We start from the raw sequence: 20,601 nt of genomic DNA on the forward strand, positions 1-20,601 counted from the left end.
CAACAGGCGCAACGCAACGATTACGGACGAATAGGCGGCGCGTACACACGAAGAGTCGCGTTTCACGCGTCTGGCATCGCGGATGCACTCGATTATATTTCGATTATGGTTATAGTAAATCTAAGCTGGGGGTAGATAGCCCGAGGGAAATCGCATTAATTTCTATAACGACATTCACCGCGGTGCGGCAATTTCGGTATCGTTTTATCGGCGGCCACGTAACGCAAATACGCGCATATCTGTGTGACCGCCAGTGTGTATATAATATGAAGCGTATATAGGTGTGCAGGGATCTTTGCGCGTGTACAACCGCGTATCTACCGTTCGCCTCAGCTAATTTCGTGTTTGCTCGATTAATTTCCCGCGTTTAACGGAATTTGATGTTTCGTTAATTATTCTGTCGTGCGCGTTTCATACCGCACGCACGCCCCGACACGCATGCAGCTCTCGCCCCCGGTGATCGTTCACTACTTTTGCATGCAGCCATATCTGCCGCCTATCGTATCGCTGCTGGAGAACACCGCGATCCGCTAATATCACCGTCCGAATTGACAGCTGGTGCGAATGTAATTTATGCGTATTGTTTTTCCCCCGTTTGTTTGTTTTTTTCTAACAGAACGATATAAATGTCAGTTTTCGTTCTACACCCACTATTTCATATTTAAAATATCACCGAAAATTTGTGCGAAATAAAACACCAGGCTGATGGAAGTAAAAAGTCCCATTGATCGAGACATCGGGAAACTGTACAAAATCGCACGTTTGTCTTTTATTCGAGTTCGTTCTCGACGAGAATCTTCGATTAGTTTACGTTCTACGTTCCCTATTAGGGATACGCGCGATGTTTCGCCCTCGGTTGAAATCACGCAGAAATCGATCAGGCGACAATGCATACGATAAAATATTAAAATAAAAGCAGAAAGCGCGAGGCATCGTTAAGGCGGTAAGCTCGCATTACTCGGGGCGAACTAATCGCAACTTGTCAGAGTGATATAGGGCATGTGTATACCTTATACGGGAAGAGTTTAATGCCCCGTTTAAGCCATGCGAGGCTTAGCTACGTCCATTTTCTAACAAGGCCCCTAAACCAGAGATTAAGTCATCACTTTGCATGAGAGCGCTTCAAAAATCCAAGGCTTACGTCTAGACACCGATACGGGCGCAAGCGTCGTTAGCAACTGCGAATTAATTACGACGCTAAGAGCAATATCTCTGCCTCGTCCATTTTTCCCTACAATGGAACTTTTTCGTCCTTCGTATTATCCGCTTTTATCGATGAAAAAATCGTTCGAATTTCATCGGAGAAACTAAAACTTCTTTTGAATATCGTCCTGCATATCGCAATTCTCTGATACGTACAAAAAAGCTAATATGAATTTTTCGTTTATTCGACTTCGTGCAAAGGTATTACTCATTTCTCTATTTAAGTCGACACGAATCTAACAAAAAGCAAAGATTCAGCGTGGCGTCGCATACGCGGGCCAAGTTTGCAACATTGCGTAGCCCATTATACATACACACAGATCTCTCGTTTGCTCGACTGTCGGGGGTTGAAAGGGTGCGCGGGGGTTTGTAATGGGTGACGGTGTGGCCGCGGGTACACGTTGGCGTGTGTGTATGCATTTACGTGCTACGTTGCCAATGATTTATGTATACCGCTAATTACCAGCATGCACTGCACTGTTTTATCCGGCGATCATAGTTTTATTAGGCCAACCTGTGCATTGCGGTATTGTCAGCGCCAAAAGCACCGCCGGCGAACAATCCGTACCGGCTGCGTGAAATGTGCCACGTTCACGGACTGCGCGATCGATTAACGTTTCGCATAAAGATTCCCGGTTATCGAGTACCGCTGATATTGACGAATTTTATTTGCTAAAAGAATTCTTCGGTAGCGGAATTATTCGAGTTGGCTTGGAAATTTTCGAGTTAGAAATTGATAAGAGTAAGGATTCTGAGGATGGTTCTTTTCTATTTCCATTTTAATTCTCGTTGTGTACATATCGATTTCACTCGTATAACGTATTTCTCTTTTTTTTTTTACTTCGAGCTTGAGTGTCAAAATACTGTTAGTCTTCCTCGGATTTGTCTTTTTTCTTCGTTCAGTCGGATCATCGTGATCTTTTATTTGATATCTTTGGTTTAGCCACGCGCCTTTTACCGAACCTGTTGCCATTTCACCGCAATGTTCAATTTGTATCGGTTATCGCGTTCAATTAAACTCAGAGAATTTTTGGCTCCGATTACCGCGCATAGCTTGAGTGTACGTGCGCTGCGTCGTGGTGGCATCCATGTAACACAAAGGTATACACGCGTAGTCGTAAAATTGTCATGACGGACGATCGTGTCGGTATCACGGCGTTCCCTATCAACCGCGGTCCATATCGTCCGTTTAACTTGATGTACGACCAAACAACGTTTCCAAGAAAGAAAATTATATCTCCGCGTAATAGCTTCATTTTTGACTGACTGTTGAATTTTCTTTCCATCTCTGTGTTCGCGTTTCTTTTGACCCACGAAACAACGAAACGCATGAATAATGATACACATTTTGATGGCACGAAAACAAATACCAGCTCGTTACGGTGGAAGCGCGCAGCTCCGGATTTCCCACGGCGCGACCATCGTTCTGCCAGAGAATCCGTTGATCGTTGAAGTAATTCGATCCCGCGTGTCACGCGTTTCATTTATAATCGCGCTGGAACGTCTATTACCACGAGTTTGTGTATCGTGTGTGATAGAGAGCGTAGGAGTGGGGCAGAGTATTGCACGTCCGTAGTGTTCAACTACACAGGGCTGCTTTCGGTTGAAGGCAGTTTCGGCGAAGGGGATGAAACGGGTTGCCAAAAGGGGGTGGAACACGAGGAGGAGGAAGAGTAGGAGGAAGAGTAGGAGGAGGAGGAGTAGTGACAAGGGGTTGGAAAAGGGGGAGAGACGGGGGGGGGGTCTATCGCCGCCGCTACCGGAGCTGGCAATGCGAGTCTAGGTTATCCGGTGACAAAGCTGGTTCGGTTCGTGCAACGAGGCCCTCGGTACGTCGGATTATCACCATTGAAAATGGTGCAACTGAAACCCCACTGTTCGGATGCAGCGGCGCTTGAACGCGATACGGCAAGCTTTGCATCGAAAACCGGAAGCAAATTCCTTGTCTGCCGCGCATTTATTGGCGATCACAAAAGTCCAACCGGTGTTGTTTTTCCCGTTATCGAAATTTCTCTTCCGATCGATGCCTTTGGTGTACGGTTACCAATGTCCCCGTCGATCTATGAGATTTTTCGGCATCGTTTACGGCGGGGGGTGGTCACAGAGAGGCGACCCGGAAAGATTTTCCCCCATTGGACACGGTTACGTTTTTGCCACGGACGATTAACGTAGAATAGATAGAAACAGCGGGTTTCTGGGATTCTTCCAGGCCACTAAAGTCGGATGGTCGGCGAACGAGGTAAGGCGAACCACCCTCCGGGGGGTTGTAGCTAAATTGGTGGCAGTATATTACCGGTCAGACTCCCGCATTTAATTTGAATATAATCGTGAAAGGAGATCTCAGGAGCTCGAGGGCACTTCGCGACGCAGAACTGCGTGACGGTGACCGGAAGTGCTCCCGGGACACCGGAAACAAAATGGCCGCTCCCTTCTACGCGACTTGCCTCTTTCCACTCTGCACGACCTTCCTACCCACCTACCATCTACCTACCTACCTACCTACGCCTCTCTTTGCAACCCTCCTAAAGAGCGTGAATTCGTAACGGCAGAGTTAACTTTGCATTGTGCGGCTTCGCGGTCGTCTCGCTCGAACATCGAAACGTTCGTCGCTCTTGGCGTATACGCGCCCACGATAAGGCAGCTCCTGTTTGCCAGGGATACAGCCCTAACGAAATATTATGATATATCATTTCTACCGTTTACTTCTCGAGCCGTTTTCTACCGTGCGCCAGAGATTATCCGGAAACGTTTCTATTAATGGCGGACGTCATGACTTGCCAGGCGTTTCGTACACCGTGGAAGTTTAATGATTTTCGAGTAATTACGAGGCCAGGCGATGACTCGCGTGGGAATGCAGCAGAGCAGCGTGTTCGATAAGCGCCACGGAACAATAACAATTATACCAGCCTGACTCGTAATGCCTAAATACAATATAAGCACGAACAATGGGCTTTGCGAGGGAGAAGCCGCTCGACAATACCTGCCGTGCTTTCATAGACAAAAGGCGAGCTCGAAGTTCCGTCGGTTGGATCGCAAGTCGAAAAAGCTATGTCTACCATTGGCGACGTTTAAACGGCTTCAATTGTCGTTTATCTATCTACTGTTGTAATTCGTGTAAGAAATTCATTTATCCCGATATACGGCGTATATAATGTAATAATCGTTGTTATTAACGAGACAAGATATCGTAAGTTGTAGAAACATGCAGTGATCGAGCAACATCCTTCTTAAATTAATATAATGATACAGTAGCGCTTTATCAATCTCGAATAGTTAGAAGGGACGACCGAGTTATTCCGCGGTAAACCTACATTTCACGACAATTGTATCGGTTACTTTTATTGATACCGTTAACTCGTCGGAACATACCTGTTAATGGATAAACGGAGTACTTTTATCCGGCCGTACATCTCGGTAGAGGAAAGCACGTGAGTGAAAGCGAGCGATCGAGTGAGAGAACAGAAGAGAAAGAGACCAACCCCCGCGAGTTTACGATGTACGACTCAGCTTAGGAGCGTATGATTAAACAACTCAGGTGTTTTATGCTCGGCTCGTAGAGATCGCGTGACCCAACGGCCACATCCGTTTCCGCTTTACCTACGGTCAACCGCTTCGACCCCTAACCAATGGTTCGCCTTAAGGGTTGCACGTTACCTTCGACCACGAAAGAAAGTATACTTTCGACGTATCTTTAAGCAGTAATCGGCTTTGCTCGATAGTCACGTGCTACCGTAGGAGCACGCCGAGCTGCTAACCTTTGCCCATGCGGCACCATACCTCATACCTATTTTTCTTTTCTTCTTTTCATTTTTATTCTCGGCATCGCGGTCGCGATACGAGTCGCTTACATGGTAAAAAAATTCTATTTTTAATAGTAGATTATATTTTAAATTCAACAGAGAACATGTAACTCGTTCGAACAGAAACGGCCACTCGACTAATCCCCGGCGACGATGGCGCAAACATTCACGTGTACCTTGTTTGTATCCGAAGCGAGACGCACGATACGTTGATATCGGTGAAACAGGAGCCCGCTAGTAGAAGACGGAAGCATTCGTAGGGAGAAAGGTCAAAGAAATGCCATAGTCTGACATTAGGTGGACGAAATGCCGCGTCAACACCCTTTAAACCTCTCGACCTGGCCGAACGAATACGAACCTAATCCTCCCTCTTATTATTTTCAAAGCTTTTGCACGATCGATGGCTGCTCGTTAATTTCGGGGATACCGTTTGCCGTCGAATATTCCAGGAATAATTCCTGCAGGAAAATTAATTAATTTGCTAATTTCAGATTATCGGAACGCGGTTACGCAACGAACGTTTCTCGCGAACGACGGATATTTGGCTCGCGCGCCCTCGGGATTCGTTAGTTTTCCGGGGAATTAGTCAGCATGATTTGCATCTGACGTGCACCTCCAGGCACCTACACGTCGCTCGCATAGTTCGGAACTCTCCCGACTTTCCAGTCGGATCTCCTCTCTTGCTAGATGTCTCAACACCCCCACCGTGCCGTCCTCACGTCAATTATGCCCGTCACAGAAATTTCACCGGACTTCTTCGTTGCACGTAGAACGCGAATTCATTTTTCAGAAATTTCAATTTTCACGTAAACGAGGATACGCCTGTTGCTGTCGAGAATTAAAGCTGTTTTCGTCGGAAATTAAAAACTGTTGTTCGATATCGCCAAGTATACTTTTGAAGATTCGTCTGAACCATAAATATCTCGTTGCGCAAAATCGATGATAATATAGAGAAGAGAAAGTATATGAATAAGAATGGTGTAATTAATCTGACTTTATTGTTCAGTCCGGCGAGAAAGCACGACAGTTACTCACGGCTTCTCGATTCTTGCGCCGATTATCTTCATCCGCCGGATTCACCGAGGTGTTTCGATTTAAACACAGACTCGAACGAGCTTCGGGCTTAACTTGGTTGTTGTGAATAAGTAAGCGAAGTGTTGCGAAGTGCTGCAGAAGTTTTGCCAAGCCCCCAGGCACACGGCCGGGTTGGCTCGAATTAAATTGTTATACGGATGAGCTGCCACGACGAATACTTCCCAGAAACCAGTGACTTTCCCACCACCCTTGGGTGTGAATGTTTAATCACAGCCTCCCGTTATATTTAATAACATAATATCGCTAGCACGTCTAAGACTATACCCGGTTCTCCAACAACTCCTTAACGAGATTCCATACAATTCACTTTTCCAAAGTTTCTATTTTTCTTTCGTTTGATTTTCCTCTGCTCGAATTATTATCTTAAACCGTGTTATATCTCGAAACATTCGAGTATCGCGTACCGCTGTTCTAAGAGATCGTCAAGCACCTCACCTGTAATTACATTGTTGACACGCAAAACACTCCAAGTGATAAACGTTCGTTCTCGCCCTCATCACCATCTCGAAGGCTGGAATCGTTTTATTGCAGGCCGCACAATGGCCAGTGTGTCCAAAGAGTCTGCGCAAATCGAAAAACAAAACTTTATTATGATAAGAAACCCGACGAGACAAAGGTTTTATAATAATTTCCTGCTTTATTTTCTTCTTTCACGATATTATGCTATTCGACAGGCCAAAATGTGTTGTCATGGCATTGGGGTAGATAGACTTTTAGTTGAGGAGGAGCAATAAGCTTACGACCACCAGGAATATGCCATCTTCAAATATTGGGCTATTAATAAAGGCCACGGAGGTTCGACAGCGAACGCTCTTTGCAGACGCGCCACCTGCGCGTGTTCCCTCGGGACTTTGTAATCTCAACACGGTTTATTTGCCCTCGCCTGTTTATATGGGACGTGGATGTATTCAATAAGGGAAACTCATCTGTAAAATTCGATTTGTTGCTTCCGTTCGCCACGTCGAGGTCTGTCCGTACGTGTGCTTAACGTCGCCTTTTCCACTTTGCTCTTTATTGACGCACTGTGCACCACGGCACAATGAAATATGAAACGTCAACGTGGCCAGACCACAATAGAATTATAATATTACAAACTCGCGATTCTTTCACGGGTATATATGTTGTGATGCGTTTCGAGAAATGGCAGCTAGGCAAATTGCTTACTTTAGATAATCCTTCTTGCACAATATAAGATTAGACTTTATAAAAAGCGACGGGCCAGCTTCCACGAGTCTGCAGTTGCAGCTGTTACACTTCAAGCAGTCTTCGTGCCAGAACATGTCCAATACCTTCAGAAGATACCTGCAATTTGAAAGATTTAGTTTATTTATAATCTCTCCGGTATTCGAAGAATTAAATGGATGAAGAATTAATCGTTATTTTGAGACGTTAAAGGAGTATGTCAAAAATTGCTCGTAAGTTAAAATAAACGTATCAAGTTGAATAAAACCTCGTAGAAAATGTAGTTTATCGTTTTCTATTAGTAAACGACTATCGTCTGATATTTTCCAGAATTATATCTCAATTTCTTTTTCGAATCAAATTTTTCAATTCCTTTCGTCGCTTATCGCGTTATTCTTATGTTTTATAATATTACGTGTATTTGACATATGGTCGTATAGATAGTACAGATGACATTCGCTCGCGTTTGCTTTAGACATACAAAGACGATAGTTTTCTATGGAATGGCCTGATATCCACCTTTCTGTGATCACCTCTCCACAACCACCACATTCTCGTTGCACTGCCCCGTTCTTGCTCGGCTCGCTTTTGGTCACATCCATTGTTAATTAATTTTCAGATGTCACTCGGATTTCCTGCAACATAACAAAATCTCTATTGATCACCTGAACTCTGAACAAGCAAACTAATATGAGAACGATAATTATTATATACGTAATCGATCAATTAGTTCTGCCCTGTATTACCACTCGGTTAGCTAACACGGTAAATCATCGTTTAACAGAATCAAATGACTAATCGCGTTTGCGTGCTTTTAACAAGTTTCAACGGCATCTGGCACTAGGACGTCGGCTTGTCTATGAGCAATTAGAGTTACAGGTTGAGAATTTAACGGCGCGGTTAGTGCCATCTGTGTCCATCGTGGTGTGCGTAGCCGGGTCTTTCTCTGCCCGTCCTCGTGGTCGCCTCTTTCTCGCGCGATGCGGTCAGAGTTTAGAATCGAATTAGTTTGACCCTCTCTTCTCTCCACTTATTGCACGTTTAAGCGGCACCGGTTCTGAAACAACCACCGGCTTGTCGGGTAACGGCTGTGCGAGCTTCCCGATAAACATTAATTGTTTTCGCCGGAAGACGTATGTATTAATCCACCCCTATGTATGCCGTTTAAACGAAATTTCGGGGTTTAACGTTTATTTAATCGGCAGCGTTTGCCTTCTCCCGTTCTATTTTATTTCACCGGTCGTTCACGGTTATTGAAACGCGAAAATATCGTCCGTTTTCAGGATAGTAAGGTTTAGATATAGAGTGCAAATACGTCTGATTGAAGTATAGCCTGCAGTATTTGATTTATCATTTGTTTTTCGTACTTTGTTATATCATACGATGGAAAATACAATTTTTGGGGGAAAACGGCAAGTTCCAGCTTCGAGGCAAGAATGTTTGAAACAGTTTCGGTTGAACGACATCCCTCCACGTAGATCCTAGAATATTACATTAAACGGAGTATCGTATTTCCCTTGGACGTGATATTTCTAAGAAACAGTCGATCTTTCGTTAGTTGTACTTTCTGCTAATTTGTTCACACCGATAGTCCAAGATTTAACGTATTCTAGAAGAGTAATCGATAGTTAATTTTGTATGTGATTTCTGGATGTAGCTTTGGGAAAGGTGTAATAGCACTGGATATTTATACTAATCAAACACAATGTGCATGCATCTTGGATTAGTTCGAACGCCTCCATAACTTTTCACAAAGTGCTTTCACAACGGACTTAAATTCTGTCTACGTCCGCGGGGACGTTCGATCTTAACCACCCTGTATATTTACGAGTACCCGGTGGATGCTATGAGCAAAGTTTGTGCGGTTTCAATATGTCCTCTCCCTCTAGCCTGGACACAATATTACAGGGACGTTAATATCTTCTATGCGGTTGAGACTGCGAAGCAAATATTAATACCGTGCCTTTGATACGTTAATTAATAAAGACGGAAATATTTGAAACTCATGCGTTTAGAACGATATTATGACTCGATCTTTGCCAGTGTTGCTACACTTTACTCTACAATTTTTCACAACAAAATATTATTTATGGAATACATTCAATTTCTAAACTATATCTTTTCAAAACTATTTGTTTGGAAACTAAACGAAACCTCAAATTCGATGGATACGTCGAAGCGAGTTAATTAATTATGTTGAATTCATTGCGTACTAGCCTGGTTATCGATACATCGAATATGATCTAAATAATGGTACAATTATTATGCGTAACTTTATACCGCTATAAGGGAGGTGATTAATAGAACAACTAACTAGCCAGGTAAATTATGCAAACTATTAAATGCGAATGCGCCCAAAGTTGCCCACATAATAATTGGGTAACGATCGAATGCTCCATACATTGAATTTATGTCGTACGTTAATATATTTTATTGTTATTATTGGTTGATTAAAGTCGTCGTTAATACGTCCATCGCGAAAAGTATGAGAGCGGCGTACGTATTATTGCCTGCACACGTACAGAATTCTATACGTCGAATATCGATCACACGTATATTTGTAATTTTAAAACACTATTGTCCTTCGTTTCATATTCCAGCACGTTCGAGGAAACGAGCGTTTCTTGGATACGGAGAAGCATGTGAATACCGTCCAGTGACTGGAACTTGTTTTCCTTTGAGATTCGAAAACGCGAACGCTTATTCTACATGCACGTATAACGCTTATTCTACAAAAGTATTTTCGAGCTAGGCCTGGAATTTCACCGCAGAAATTCCTGCGGAAGCCAACCTGAATGCCAGCGACGACCTGGAAAACCTTTGCCGACTGCATGCGGTCGGTCAATTTCCACTTTGTTCCACAATTTTCGTAGTTTACAGTCGCGGTCGTTGCCGGCCGTGCGAAAACGCCTTGTCCGCCGGCAAAGAATAGAAACGCATGACTAAACTATCGTTGCGATAGATAGAAACATCGTCTGAAAGCATTGCGCCGTTTAATTAGCAATTTAGATGGCAACTTTATCGCGGATGCGGTCGCAATTGTGCTTGTAACATTAACGTCAGTTATTCAGCAATATCGCGCCGCTAGCTTTTCGTGCTTCGCGTGGCTTTAATTACTCGGTAGAAGTTACTATCGTCGGGAAGCGAACGGAGCACAGTGGTAACGGTTCGTTGGAACGTAACCGTGAAGGGTCCATAACGAGAGCTTTCCCTTCGAAAGCGGCTCGCATCGCTGGCGATCTGTTCATCAGGTACGTGATCAGATCATCCACGGACGCTGCTCCTCAAAGCGACGATAATTCGATTATCTCGTACATGTTCGACAACCGCCAACATGTCCTCCAATTGGTAGATCTTCTTAGTTGACCATCTTCCTGAATGTAATTAAATTAGTTCCGTGTAATCTGTGTTCAGCCGATCGAGCCTCCATTTTTTCCTAGCTTCGTCCACTGACTTTGAACTTCCAACGATATCATTCTCCATATTTATCTCTTCGTTACGTTTCACGTATTATCTTCAAATGGGATGAATCTTATTCGTCGCCAGTGTCATATCGCACGTTACATCTCGTTATGACATATTTTCACAAGAAACAGGTATATAACTATGTACAGGACGATGATAACAAAGACGCAAGAAGATTTCCTTGAAACGAAAACCGTGGAAAGGAGGTCTCTGTTTATCGACGTAACTGGGCAGTCTCGATGCAGTTCTCAAGGCTCCGCCCTCGCAGCATCCGTGACACTCCCAGAGTACCACCCCTGCAATCTCCTCGACGGAAAAACAAAATTTTCCGCGTTTCCTTCACGCGCTTGTAAATACCGTGATATACCTAGGAAAAAGCCGCGTCATATTCTCGCACGAGATGCCTTTTCGCCGGTGTTTTCGTCGACCTGAGAGAGCAGAGGCTCGGCTGGAAATTTTTCCAACCGGCTTTCGCCCGGCACGAACGCTTTTGTCTTTAATAATGCTTCTGCGGAAGCGTTATCTTTTACTTTTAGGACGAGAGTACGGGCATCCGGTGAGTCGGTCCATTAATTAGGCGGGCCACATTAAGCCGAGCATTAATATACTCCGCTGGCTGTTTTGTTTTATCCCGCAGGAAGGACGTAACCACCCCTGGAGGTTGAAGGGGGTGGCCAGGCAAAGGCAAGTGGGGGAATTATTTCGACGGCGGCAGCTTGCTAATCCGACCTGCCATGCTACCGCCTTATCCCTAGAGACTGTTTAAATTCTGTAAATCGTCCTGAATATCCCCCTCATCCCGCCTGTTCAACGGACACGGGGAACTGTTACTTGTTTCCGGAAATTTAAAGGAGTCTTGCTAATAAAGACACGCGAGACTTAGCTTTCCACGTGATATCGCTGGCACCTTGAGATTTTACGACTCGAGTTCGTTCGTAGCTCTTCCTCGCTGTATTTTGGCTTCAAACGTCGTCTGATGGAAAATTATTATGGTATTCTAACGTATAACCCCGTTCGAAAGTCTTTACGACAGTTATTGTATTTCCTCTAAGCTGCAAGAAGCTGAGTAACTGCTAAAAGATTACATAACTTGATGTTCCTGAATATTCGTTAACAACGAGGATAGAAGATGAACATGCAACGTAAAGTTCAAAATCTACGTTAAATAAGAAAGCGTTATTAATAACGAAACGCGTCTCGACACTTTTCAGCTGACGTCTAAGTCCCGTTCGTCGTTGAGAAGATGTTACTTGAGATGATACAGGGGCAAGGAAGATATTTCCCTCGTTCGTTGATCATGCGAAGCTATACCTCTTCTTACTTGTAGATGTGATACTTTCGACAAATACGGTGTCTGGAAAAAGTATTTGCGTATTTTCTAATGATGCGTTCTTTTTTTTTATCAGATTCTACATTTTCTCTAAATATCTAATTTTTGTAGTTACACGTGCTACTAACGATATGTGATATGACATTTAACATACATCGGTCTATCGAATTAGTACAATACGTAGATGTTATGTAACAAATATAAAATATTTCAACGATCGTATTTCTACGAGAAATAACTCAAGCATTTACCAACCCAAGCATCGACGAACGGTATATCTTGGGGTAGAAAAATTTGAAGTCGGTCGTCGTTCAGCAAGTTCTTACTTTTATATTATACAATGCGTTAGGAAATCGGCTTACGCGTACGTTTAGGTCAACACACGCGGAGGTGGCCAGGAAGGGAGGAGTGGACCGTAACGATGTAATTTAACGGGCCAAAGGAATATTTCCTACGGAATAAATCTCGCGTAACAGCGCCAGTGAAATCCTCGTTTACCCGGCATTCAGCCCTTGCTAATGGGGGTAATTTAAGGGATGTTTTAAGCGGGCCGTGGCACACGTGAGTCGCACAAAAAGTTCACGTATTACGACCGTGGCTGTGCCGTAATCACGCATTAGCATTCCGAACGGTCGATGTCGACCGAAAACACGCTGGCTGAGAACGTCGCTTAAACTCTTCCTCCGTTTCGGTCCAACGACCGACGAAAAACACCCCACGGTCACGTGAAATCGTCCAAACTGCCTGCGATTTAATAAAACGAAACAAAGAACTAGCCACGTTGTTTCTTCTGTCGCTCTACCCTCCATAAGTTTCAAAACGCACAATCCTGGCAAAATATCTAACGCGAAATCCATCTTTTTTACTTTGCCGATGAAAACTGACGGTGCCGAGAATTCTTCGAGCGCAATGGAAAAAAAGAAAACGTTAGCCAGCCTCTAAGCAGTCATCGTTCCGGATAATTTTCGTCCAAGAGCCGTGTAAGGATAACGGAAACGACGGAACGGACAAACGGTCTGTTTAACAAGTTCTTTCGCGCCGATAAACGCGGCCGTCGTGTCTCCACTCTTTTTCTCTTCATATTTGCCGTCCCCTTCTGGCCAGACCGCGGTTAATGAAATTCTAGTCAGGTCGCGGCATTCTTTCGTCAGGTGGCAATGCCATCTACCGCCTCCTTCCCTGTCGCATCGCGTTGTCAGGCCTCTGTGTTTCTTTCTTTCCTCTCTTCTTCTGTCTTCTTCGCTTGTACTCCTTCCTGTTTTTTTTCTAACCCATCCGTCCACCTTTCTCTCTCTCTCTCTCTCTTGCTATCTCTCCATCGCCAACCACCGCCCGCCGCGCACCTCTGTTCCTCTTCTACGGCACGAGAGAGGGTGGCCACAGTCTTCTGGAGTGTAGAGAGCAGGGGTAACGGGGTTTGCGTACGTCGTGACGCGGAGGGTTGGTGGCTGAAATGGGGTGGTGTGCAGTCAGATTACGCTAAGCTATGCCCGTACGTGCTCGCATGGAAGTTCCACCCCTCACCGGGTTTGCCACCCGCTTGGGAAAATGTATTTATTGTTGTTTGTCCAGCGTTCTGTATATGGCCACCAACGGAGTGAGAGAGAGAGAGGGCAGCTCTCTCTAGAGAGGGAGGGAGAGAGAGAGGAGGATAGCGGGGAGTAGAAAGTGGCGTGCAGGGTGTAGGTGTGCAGGAAAGGGGAGGGTGGATGGCAGAGAATCGCCCGAGGTTGAAGTTGAAAAAAAAATTGCCCGGGGACGACCGCTAGGATGCCGAGCATAAATTTAAGCGAAGCTCGCACCTCTCCGCCCACCCTCGCGGATCCCACCCATCCTTCTTCCCGTTTTTTTTTTCTTCTTTTGGATTTCAATTCCGACCCGTCCGCTTAAATACATCGGGATTATGCCGCGCGGATACGTATTTCAGTCAAACGGAGAAAATCCTCGTCATCAAGACTCCAAGTGAATTTTTTCCCCGCCTTCTTTTCTCTTTATTCCAGCGGAGGTCACGGTTCGTCTGCCGGATACACGCGAGATATTTTTCTAGATATTTTTAAGCAGTATGTGTTGTAATGTATTGTAAAGTTCGTCGACGAAGGGTAGTTCTTATACGTATACAGATACGTTAGGCCTACACTGTTTCGGATTAGACAAAGGAGGGCGTCGAAATGCAAGGGTGCCGAAAAACGATGCAAAAGAAAGAAAGGGAGAGGAAAGAAGCAAGCCCTTTACGTTCAATCGCGGGGATACTATAGACATTAATTAATTTCGAACGCGATTAGTTTATTTAATCGTTATAAATCTCTAATTACGAAATACGTTTTAAGTGTGCGTATAATTTTCGTACGAAAGAACAGACACGAATTAAACCGCAGCGCGATCTATTATGGAATTTTTAGAATCGCAATATTCACGGAGTATTATATATAAGAGCAGATTGTTGAAAATGAATCGTTTGCCGTACCGAAATTTTCGTTTCGAAGGCATTTTCTGCTATTCCACGAATCCATGGAATTCCGACAGTGAATTCAGCTTTCGAGGTCCGGCCGTTTTCTTCCTTTTCTACTGTCCGTGGTCAACGATTGATGGGCGTTCAGCGAACGCTAATTACGCAGATAGGAACCGATCGAAACGGTCCTTATCGTTAGAGAGTCGGCTGAACGGCCGCGAGTCGATACGTTGCCGATGCCGACGACAAAGGGGCCGTAACTACTTCGGAAACTTTTATCTTGTAGGATTAATGGACGGATTAAAGTATTTGCGGTGGGATACGGGCCGATTGGGGTAAATCGTGCTGGGATTAGAACTTGATTGGCTAATTTGTAAGTGTCCCCGGCAGCCGTGCACAAACTTAACGATCGATCGGTTGTCCTCCTTCCACATACGTGCTCAGCAATTCTCGCTCGAGACATTGACACGAGAGCATGGCCCGTTCCGAAGATAATCCTACCTGGTGAATCGGATTTCGTGGGTTATTTTGTGTCTGAATCGTCGGAAACGGCGAACGTCGTAGAGGTAGACAATTAACTTAGTCATTGGAACTTAGGCGAGCGTAAAGTGGATTTTACACGTCATATAGAAATCCCAAGATCGTCGAATTTAGCCTTTTTGCCATTGACATTGTCCTTTTCTCGCGGACAAATCTATTTTTAAACACCGATGAACATCCAAATCAGTATCGTTCAAATAAAGACATGGTTCTAATCTCAATCGCATCGGAGCTATAATTTAAACCGATTACTTTGTCGTGTACTTGATCACCTCGATCAAACAGCATATTCCGTTTAGGAACGAAGAACCCGCGCAGTCCGACTGTGAGATTACCTTGCTTCCATCTCGGGTGGTCAAGGCTACTTAATGTGCGGTCAGTGCATGCGGCTGAGCGTTAGACTGATTTACATCGTATCCCTTTACCGAAAGCGAGTGCGAGCCGGGAAACTGTGGTCGGCCGAGAGATGTAGCCGGTGATCGAGAGACATCGATTTGCTCTAACCCCGCCACACAATAGTCTATACTTCACCACGTAACAGACTAAAAATACGCACGATACAAGTTCTTTAAAGGCCGGCAGACCAAAGACGAGGAAGATCGATGGCCATAAGCATCAAAGAAGGGAAGATATAAAATCGCCAAAAAAAAAAAGAAAAAATCCAGGGAACAATGTCGCGTTTCCTCGCCGTTAGATCGACGCTGGGAGAGTCGAGTACATCGAACGAAAGGGCAGAAAGAGAGATACGCGATACTTGACGTAAACCGAAGCCCCATCGCATAACTCACGACCCTTGTTTCGCGGCTGATCGACGTTTCGAAATATTTCCCAACTGAGCGTCCAGACGTTGCCCGGTGTGTCCAGCTTCCTGTCTCCTTACAATTCGCAGACAGTCCTACGCCAGAACCCAGTCAGGACAAAACCGGTCTCCGGTGATGGACTCGCGAAAGATAAGGGAGCATTCATGACAAAGACAAAACGCGCTCGCCACAGTTGTATGTATACAGCGCGTCTCGTGCTACCGTGCTTGCGCTCTTCCTCTTCCTCTCCCCTTCTACCCCCAACCACCCCTTCACGATCGTTCGTTTGCCGTTTAGCGCGACGCCGCGAGACAATGAGCGAAAACTTTTATTATTAATGTTTCGCTGCAAGATAACGCCAGTTGAAGCGAGCCACGCTACCCTCTTCCACCCCTTCCTCTACAATTCGTCGCCGTCCGACTCTCTGACCGGAGAGAGCAACGTTTCTTTGCGTTTTTGCCGCTCGTCCTCCATCTTCTGTATCCTACAGGGACGAAATTACCAAGTGCACGCCAGGAGTCGAGTCTTCACGATGATTCTGGTTCGATCGTTCCCACGAAACGCATCCCGACGATCAACTTGGAAATTAGCATTTTGACAGTTTCGCGCTGGAGCTACGGCCGGGGAAATTCACTGAAAGTTTCCGGAGAAATTTCAGCAACGATTTAATTAGCATTCCTACGAGTCCGCGTAAATCAAACGCAAACGTAGCCCCAGAGAAAGGAACACGAGATCTCTTGCGGAAGAATGTTTATTAATTATTTTCCCCGGTTTACTGTTGCAGCACCTTATTGTTCAACGAAACGGTATAATATTCCACCATCGACTCGATTTTTTAACTAGATAAAAAATTAATTAGCAAAGAATTCAACTAGCAACTCGTCTTATTGTAAGAATACGAACAGTAACTGTTAGGAAGTGCAACACTCTGGTAGGTCAAACCAATGATGGGTGGAAAAAAGTATATTACAGCAACGCCCGCTTAAATTCTAACAAAATTGTTTCGTCTAAATTCAAACAACCCAAATCCACCAGTTCCACTGGATAGATGCAGCGGTAGCAAAGTTTCCACTTAATCTATTCCTTTTTTTTCAACAATTTAGAAAATATTCCCGAAATAGTAAAAATAGTTACTCATTCCGTGCGAATTATAATACAATGCAATGATACGATACAATTCCACGTTTATTCCAATTTTAGCGCTACTACATATCTGTCGGTCGCTTGAGCCACGTTGAATCAGTAATTCCGAGTAAAGGCGAAAAGTGGAAATCATCACAGACCATGGTAGACTTAATAATCGTCATGAATATTCGTTAAATCCGAGTAGAATACAAGGAAGGAGTTGTGATTAACTTCATCCAGGCCTTGGTTTGGTCCGGATAACTCATTCAAGACGGTCTCGCCGCAATAAGACGAAGGTCCGGACACCCGGGACATATTCTCGGCCGTTGCGCGTGAGTTAGGACCTCTCGAGGAACGGTTAGCCGTTAGCAGCTAGTCGGTAAATAACCTAGACACCCTCCTCGACTACCCTTCTACTTGGATAGATGCGCTATCTTCAACGTTACACTTGTGTCTAACTCTAGATCGGTTCTCGGTCAGCTCGGACACGTTTACGCTACGGTGGTCAACGCAAAGTAACTTCAACGTTGACGAATTACTAGTATATTCTGGTTGATGAATACACCGTGTCTTCCTCATAACGTAACATTAACATTTCAGTGATTGTTTATTACGACGTAATGGAGCCTTGTGCGAAAGAAAAGAGTCGACCTGATCGAATATTTTCTGAGAAAGTTTACACTGTTTGGGGATGAAGTAAGAGAGCGAAATTGTGAAAGAGAAGCAGACAGAATGAGCGAATGTTAGATACATGGAATCACATGGAAGTTAAATTAATCAACTGCACTGTTCGAAAAATCATTAGTTCTACTTCCAGAATATACGATCGTTGTTTGATGGTCGAACGATAGTCATCGTAGACGCGGAACTTGCATCCATTGAATACTAAAGTCAAAGATTTAAACGCGTATCTTCTAAAACGTAGTTAGAACTTGGAATTGTATAGAGGCAAGAAGGGCATCGTGGATCACAAGGGTAGGAATCGAGTTTTGACGTTGCGTTGGATCAGAAGGAACGATGTCGAAGACAAAGCGATAGCGAAAGGCGAGGGGACGAGATCTCTCGGTCAGCCGTCTCTTACGCGTCCGGTTGTGAAGTAGTTTCGTTATTGACCGGTCGAAGAGTACAACTCGTTCACGAAAGCAGGAACACTTAATCCGAGTGGTGCTCCGTTAAAGCGATGACAGGAAACGTCAGGCTGCCACCGTGCCTCGTGATATATCGATATTCGCGAGAAGTGTCCGTGTTTGGAGGCGGAGCATTGAAACACACGCCACGGGTGTCGGTGGTTTGAGCACGAAGAAGACTGGACGCTGGTCGCATGTAAACCGTACTTGTTGATTCTTCGACAAAATGATCGATCGCTTGGAATAGCTGCCAAAATACTGGGCTAAACTCGGTCTGATTAATTCTTCGAGGATACGAACAACTGTTTGCTGTTTCCAGGAAAAGCGATTGTTACATATAGAGAAATACGAGGAGATATGTCTGTTACGAATAATAATTATAATAATTATCTTCAACGGCAATGCCCGATTGCCACTCTTCTTAAATCGTAGCGATCAATGGATCGTGGCGTTAATTAACTCTGAAATCGCTAATTTACCGCTGATAATGTACGCGCGGCTCTCTAACAGGCTTTATGGAGTAGAATGGGTACGGAGAATAATCAGACAGGACAGAGCAGTTAGGATAGCCTGTGAACCAGCCGATAGCGGCAAATGACCATTGCTGACACCAACATCGTCTCGGTGTACGCTTCGATAATTATATACGCGTCTACACAAACGAGCAGGAGTGCTATGTCAGCCTTTACTTAGGACTCTAATGACTGGGGTTCGTCGGATGTTGGTCGGATAACGTAATTGCATCAACAAAAATGTTGGCAGATAATAAACAAAACGGTCGGTGTTATAACGAAGCATTCTACTGTTACGAAACGATAACGTGAATGCTTCGACTTCCTTCAACGTTGCAGAAAATACTGTCACGAGGACGATAAACAGCATGGTGACTCGTACATGATATATCCGACTTGAGGATGAGTCGATAGCGACGAGAATGACTTTTGAAAAAGTGTGAATGGTAAATGGGTCGAGGTATAGCATTACCTACGGATCGAACGGCCACCGATCCCGATTCAAATGGAAAAATAAAGGTCAACCGAGTTATTGTTTTCGTGATGAATGCACATAAAATAATGAAACCTCGAAAGTACACCGGTCTGGCAGAGAAAAAAATATATCGCGCGTAATACGAGCGACAGCGCCATAGGGGTTCCACGCGTTTCACGTATGGCTGCAGAGTATTTATTGTCCGTGGTCAACGAAGAAGACGATACGATCCCTGTTAAACGTCACGGACAAGAGATTCGCTCCTCCCGGGCACTTTGGATTTATCGCAAGTTTAACATTACACAGAAGTTGGAAACGGCGCGAGGGATTCCGCCGGATATTTATACCGTTTGAATGCACGTACGAGGATCATTCTAATGGTTTTATTATACTGATACCCGCGGGATTTCTTGGTGGACGCATTCGCACCCGCGTCCTCGCCGATCCTGCGGTTTCCACGATTCGCAATGCGATCGCAACCGCGACTCAGAAATCTCCGTCAGGAGGAAAGCGCGCACCACTCGCCAAAGAGCCATTTCAATGAAAATCCTATTCGACGTCGAACTCCTGCTTCTTCTCTTCTTTTATTCGCTATAACTCGCAACGTTTAATCCTTGCCTGACGATTCTTTCAAACGTGTTCCAAGCGTTCCATATAGTAACATAATCTGCTGATACATCAAATGCGCGTTAACGGAGCGAAGGCGAGAAAAAGGCAATGTTAAGACATTATTGGCCACTTCGATGGAAGCCAAATCCCTGGGAGCCCTTGATATTGAATCGGAACGGGGCAAACGGACGTATGACAGCGAACTTCATGGGGTGGTCTGAGGTGCGAGTCGATGAAGGTCCTGGAACGTGGTTCCGGCGCATCTTTCCTATCGAGAAAGACGATTTATCATCCCGAACGTTCCATAGGAATATTGAATACGACAAGATAATCTCTCGACACCCTTCTTCGTCCCCGCCCCTCCCCCTTTCTGCCAGCATGACCGACAGCATCCCCGTTTTGCGGTAGCGCCAGTAAACGGCCGTGCTTAATGTACCGCACCGACCGATAAGCCGTTATACCGTCGTGACGTAGCCTCTAGTTTTTGCTTTGCAAAACGCAAACGTGCACCCTTTCTTCGTTGACGATCCTCGTGACAGCGGCAGCAGTCACTGACAGAACTCGTTATCGGTAGCCACGTGTACTCTCGTGTTCAGAGCGTAACCTATACGCGAGTATATGAAAAGGGTACATTCGCTCTCTTTCTCTCCCCCTCTGTCACGTTGCTCGTCTCTCGCAGTCTCGCTCTCTCCACTCTCCAAATATTTCTGCGCGATATCATCGCTGTTATTATCGCAACCCCAATTACACCGCGGATGAAGTAGAACGTGGCGGCGTAATAATTGAAAATTTTATCGTTCGTCCATTACCGCGAATCTAAAACGTTTAAACCGATACATTTGAGCAATCTGTCTGTGAAAATCCAGCGAAACACGGCGAACGAAAATTT

The 20,601-nt window shown here is 44.9% G+C and overlaps 1 protein-coding gene and 1 long non-coding RNA gene across 2 annotated transcripts in view; one reads left to right on the forward strand and one right to left on the reverse strand.

The window, feature by feature from the left end:
• LOC110119929 overlaps positions 1-20,601 on the forward strand; it is a 128,357-nt gene that overhangs the window by 34,393 nt on the left and 73,363 nt on the right. The window lies entirely within an intron of this gene.
• Positions 1-20,601, reverse strand: part of LOC100644876 (LIM domain only protein 3) — a 70,552-nt gene that overhangs the window by 21,415 nt on the left and 28,536 nt on the right. The window contains exons 2-4 of the mRNA XM_003393775.4: positions 7,800-7,915; positions 7,263-7,400; positions 6,534-6,659 (exon numbers count right to left, since the gene is read on the reverse strand). Coding sequence (XP_003393823.1) covers positions 6,534-6,659; positions 7,263-7,400; positions 7,800-7,882 — 347 coding nt within the window. The 5' untranslated portion in view covers positions 7,883-7,915. The remainder of the gene's footprint in view (positions 1-6,533; positions 6,660-7,262; positions 7,401-7,799; positions 7,916-20,601) is intronic.

This window comes from Bombus terrestris, chromosome 2 (genome assembly GCF_910591885.1).
Source record: "Bombus terrestris chromosome 2, iyBomTerr1.2, whole genome shotgun sequence".
Taxonomy (NCBI): Eukaryota; Metazoa; Arthropoda; class Insecta; order Hymenoptera; family Apidae; genus Bombus; species Bombus terrestris.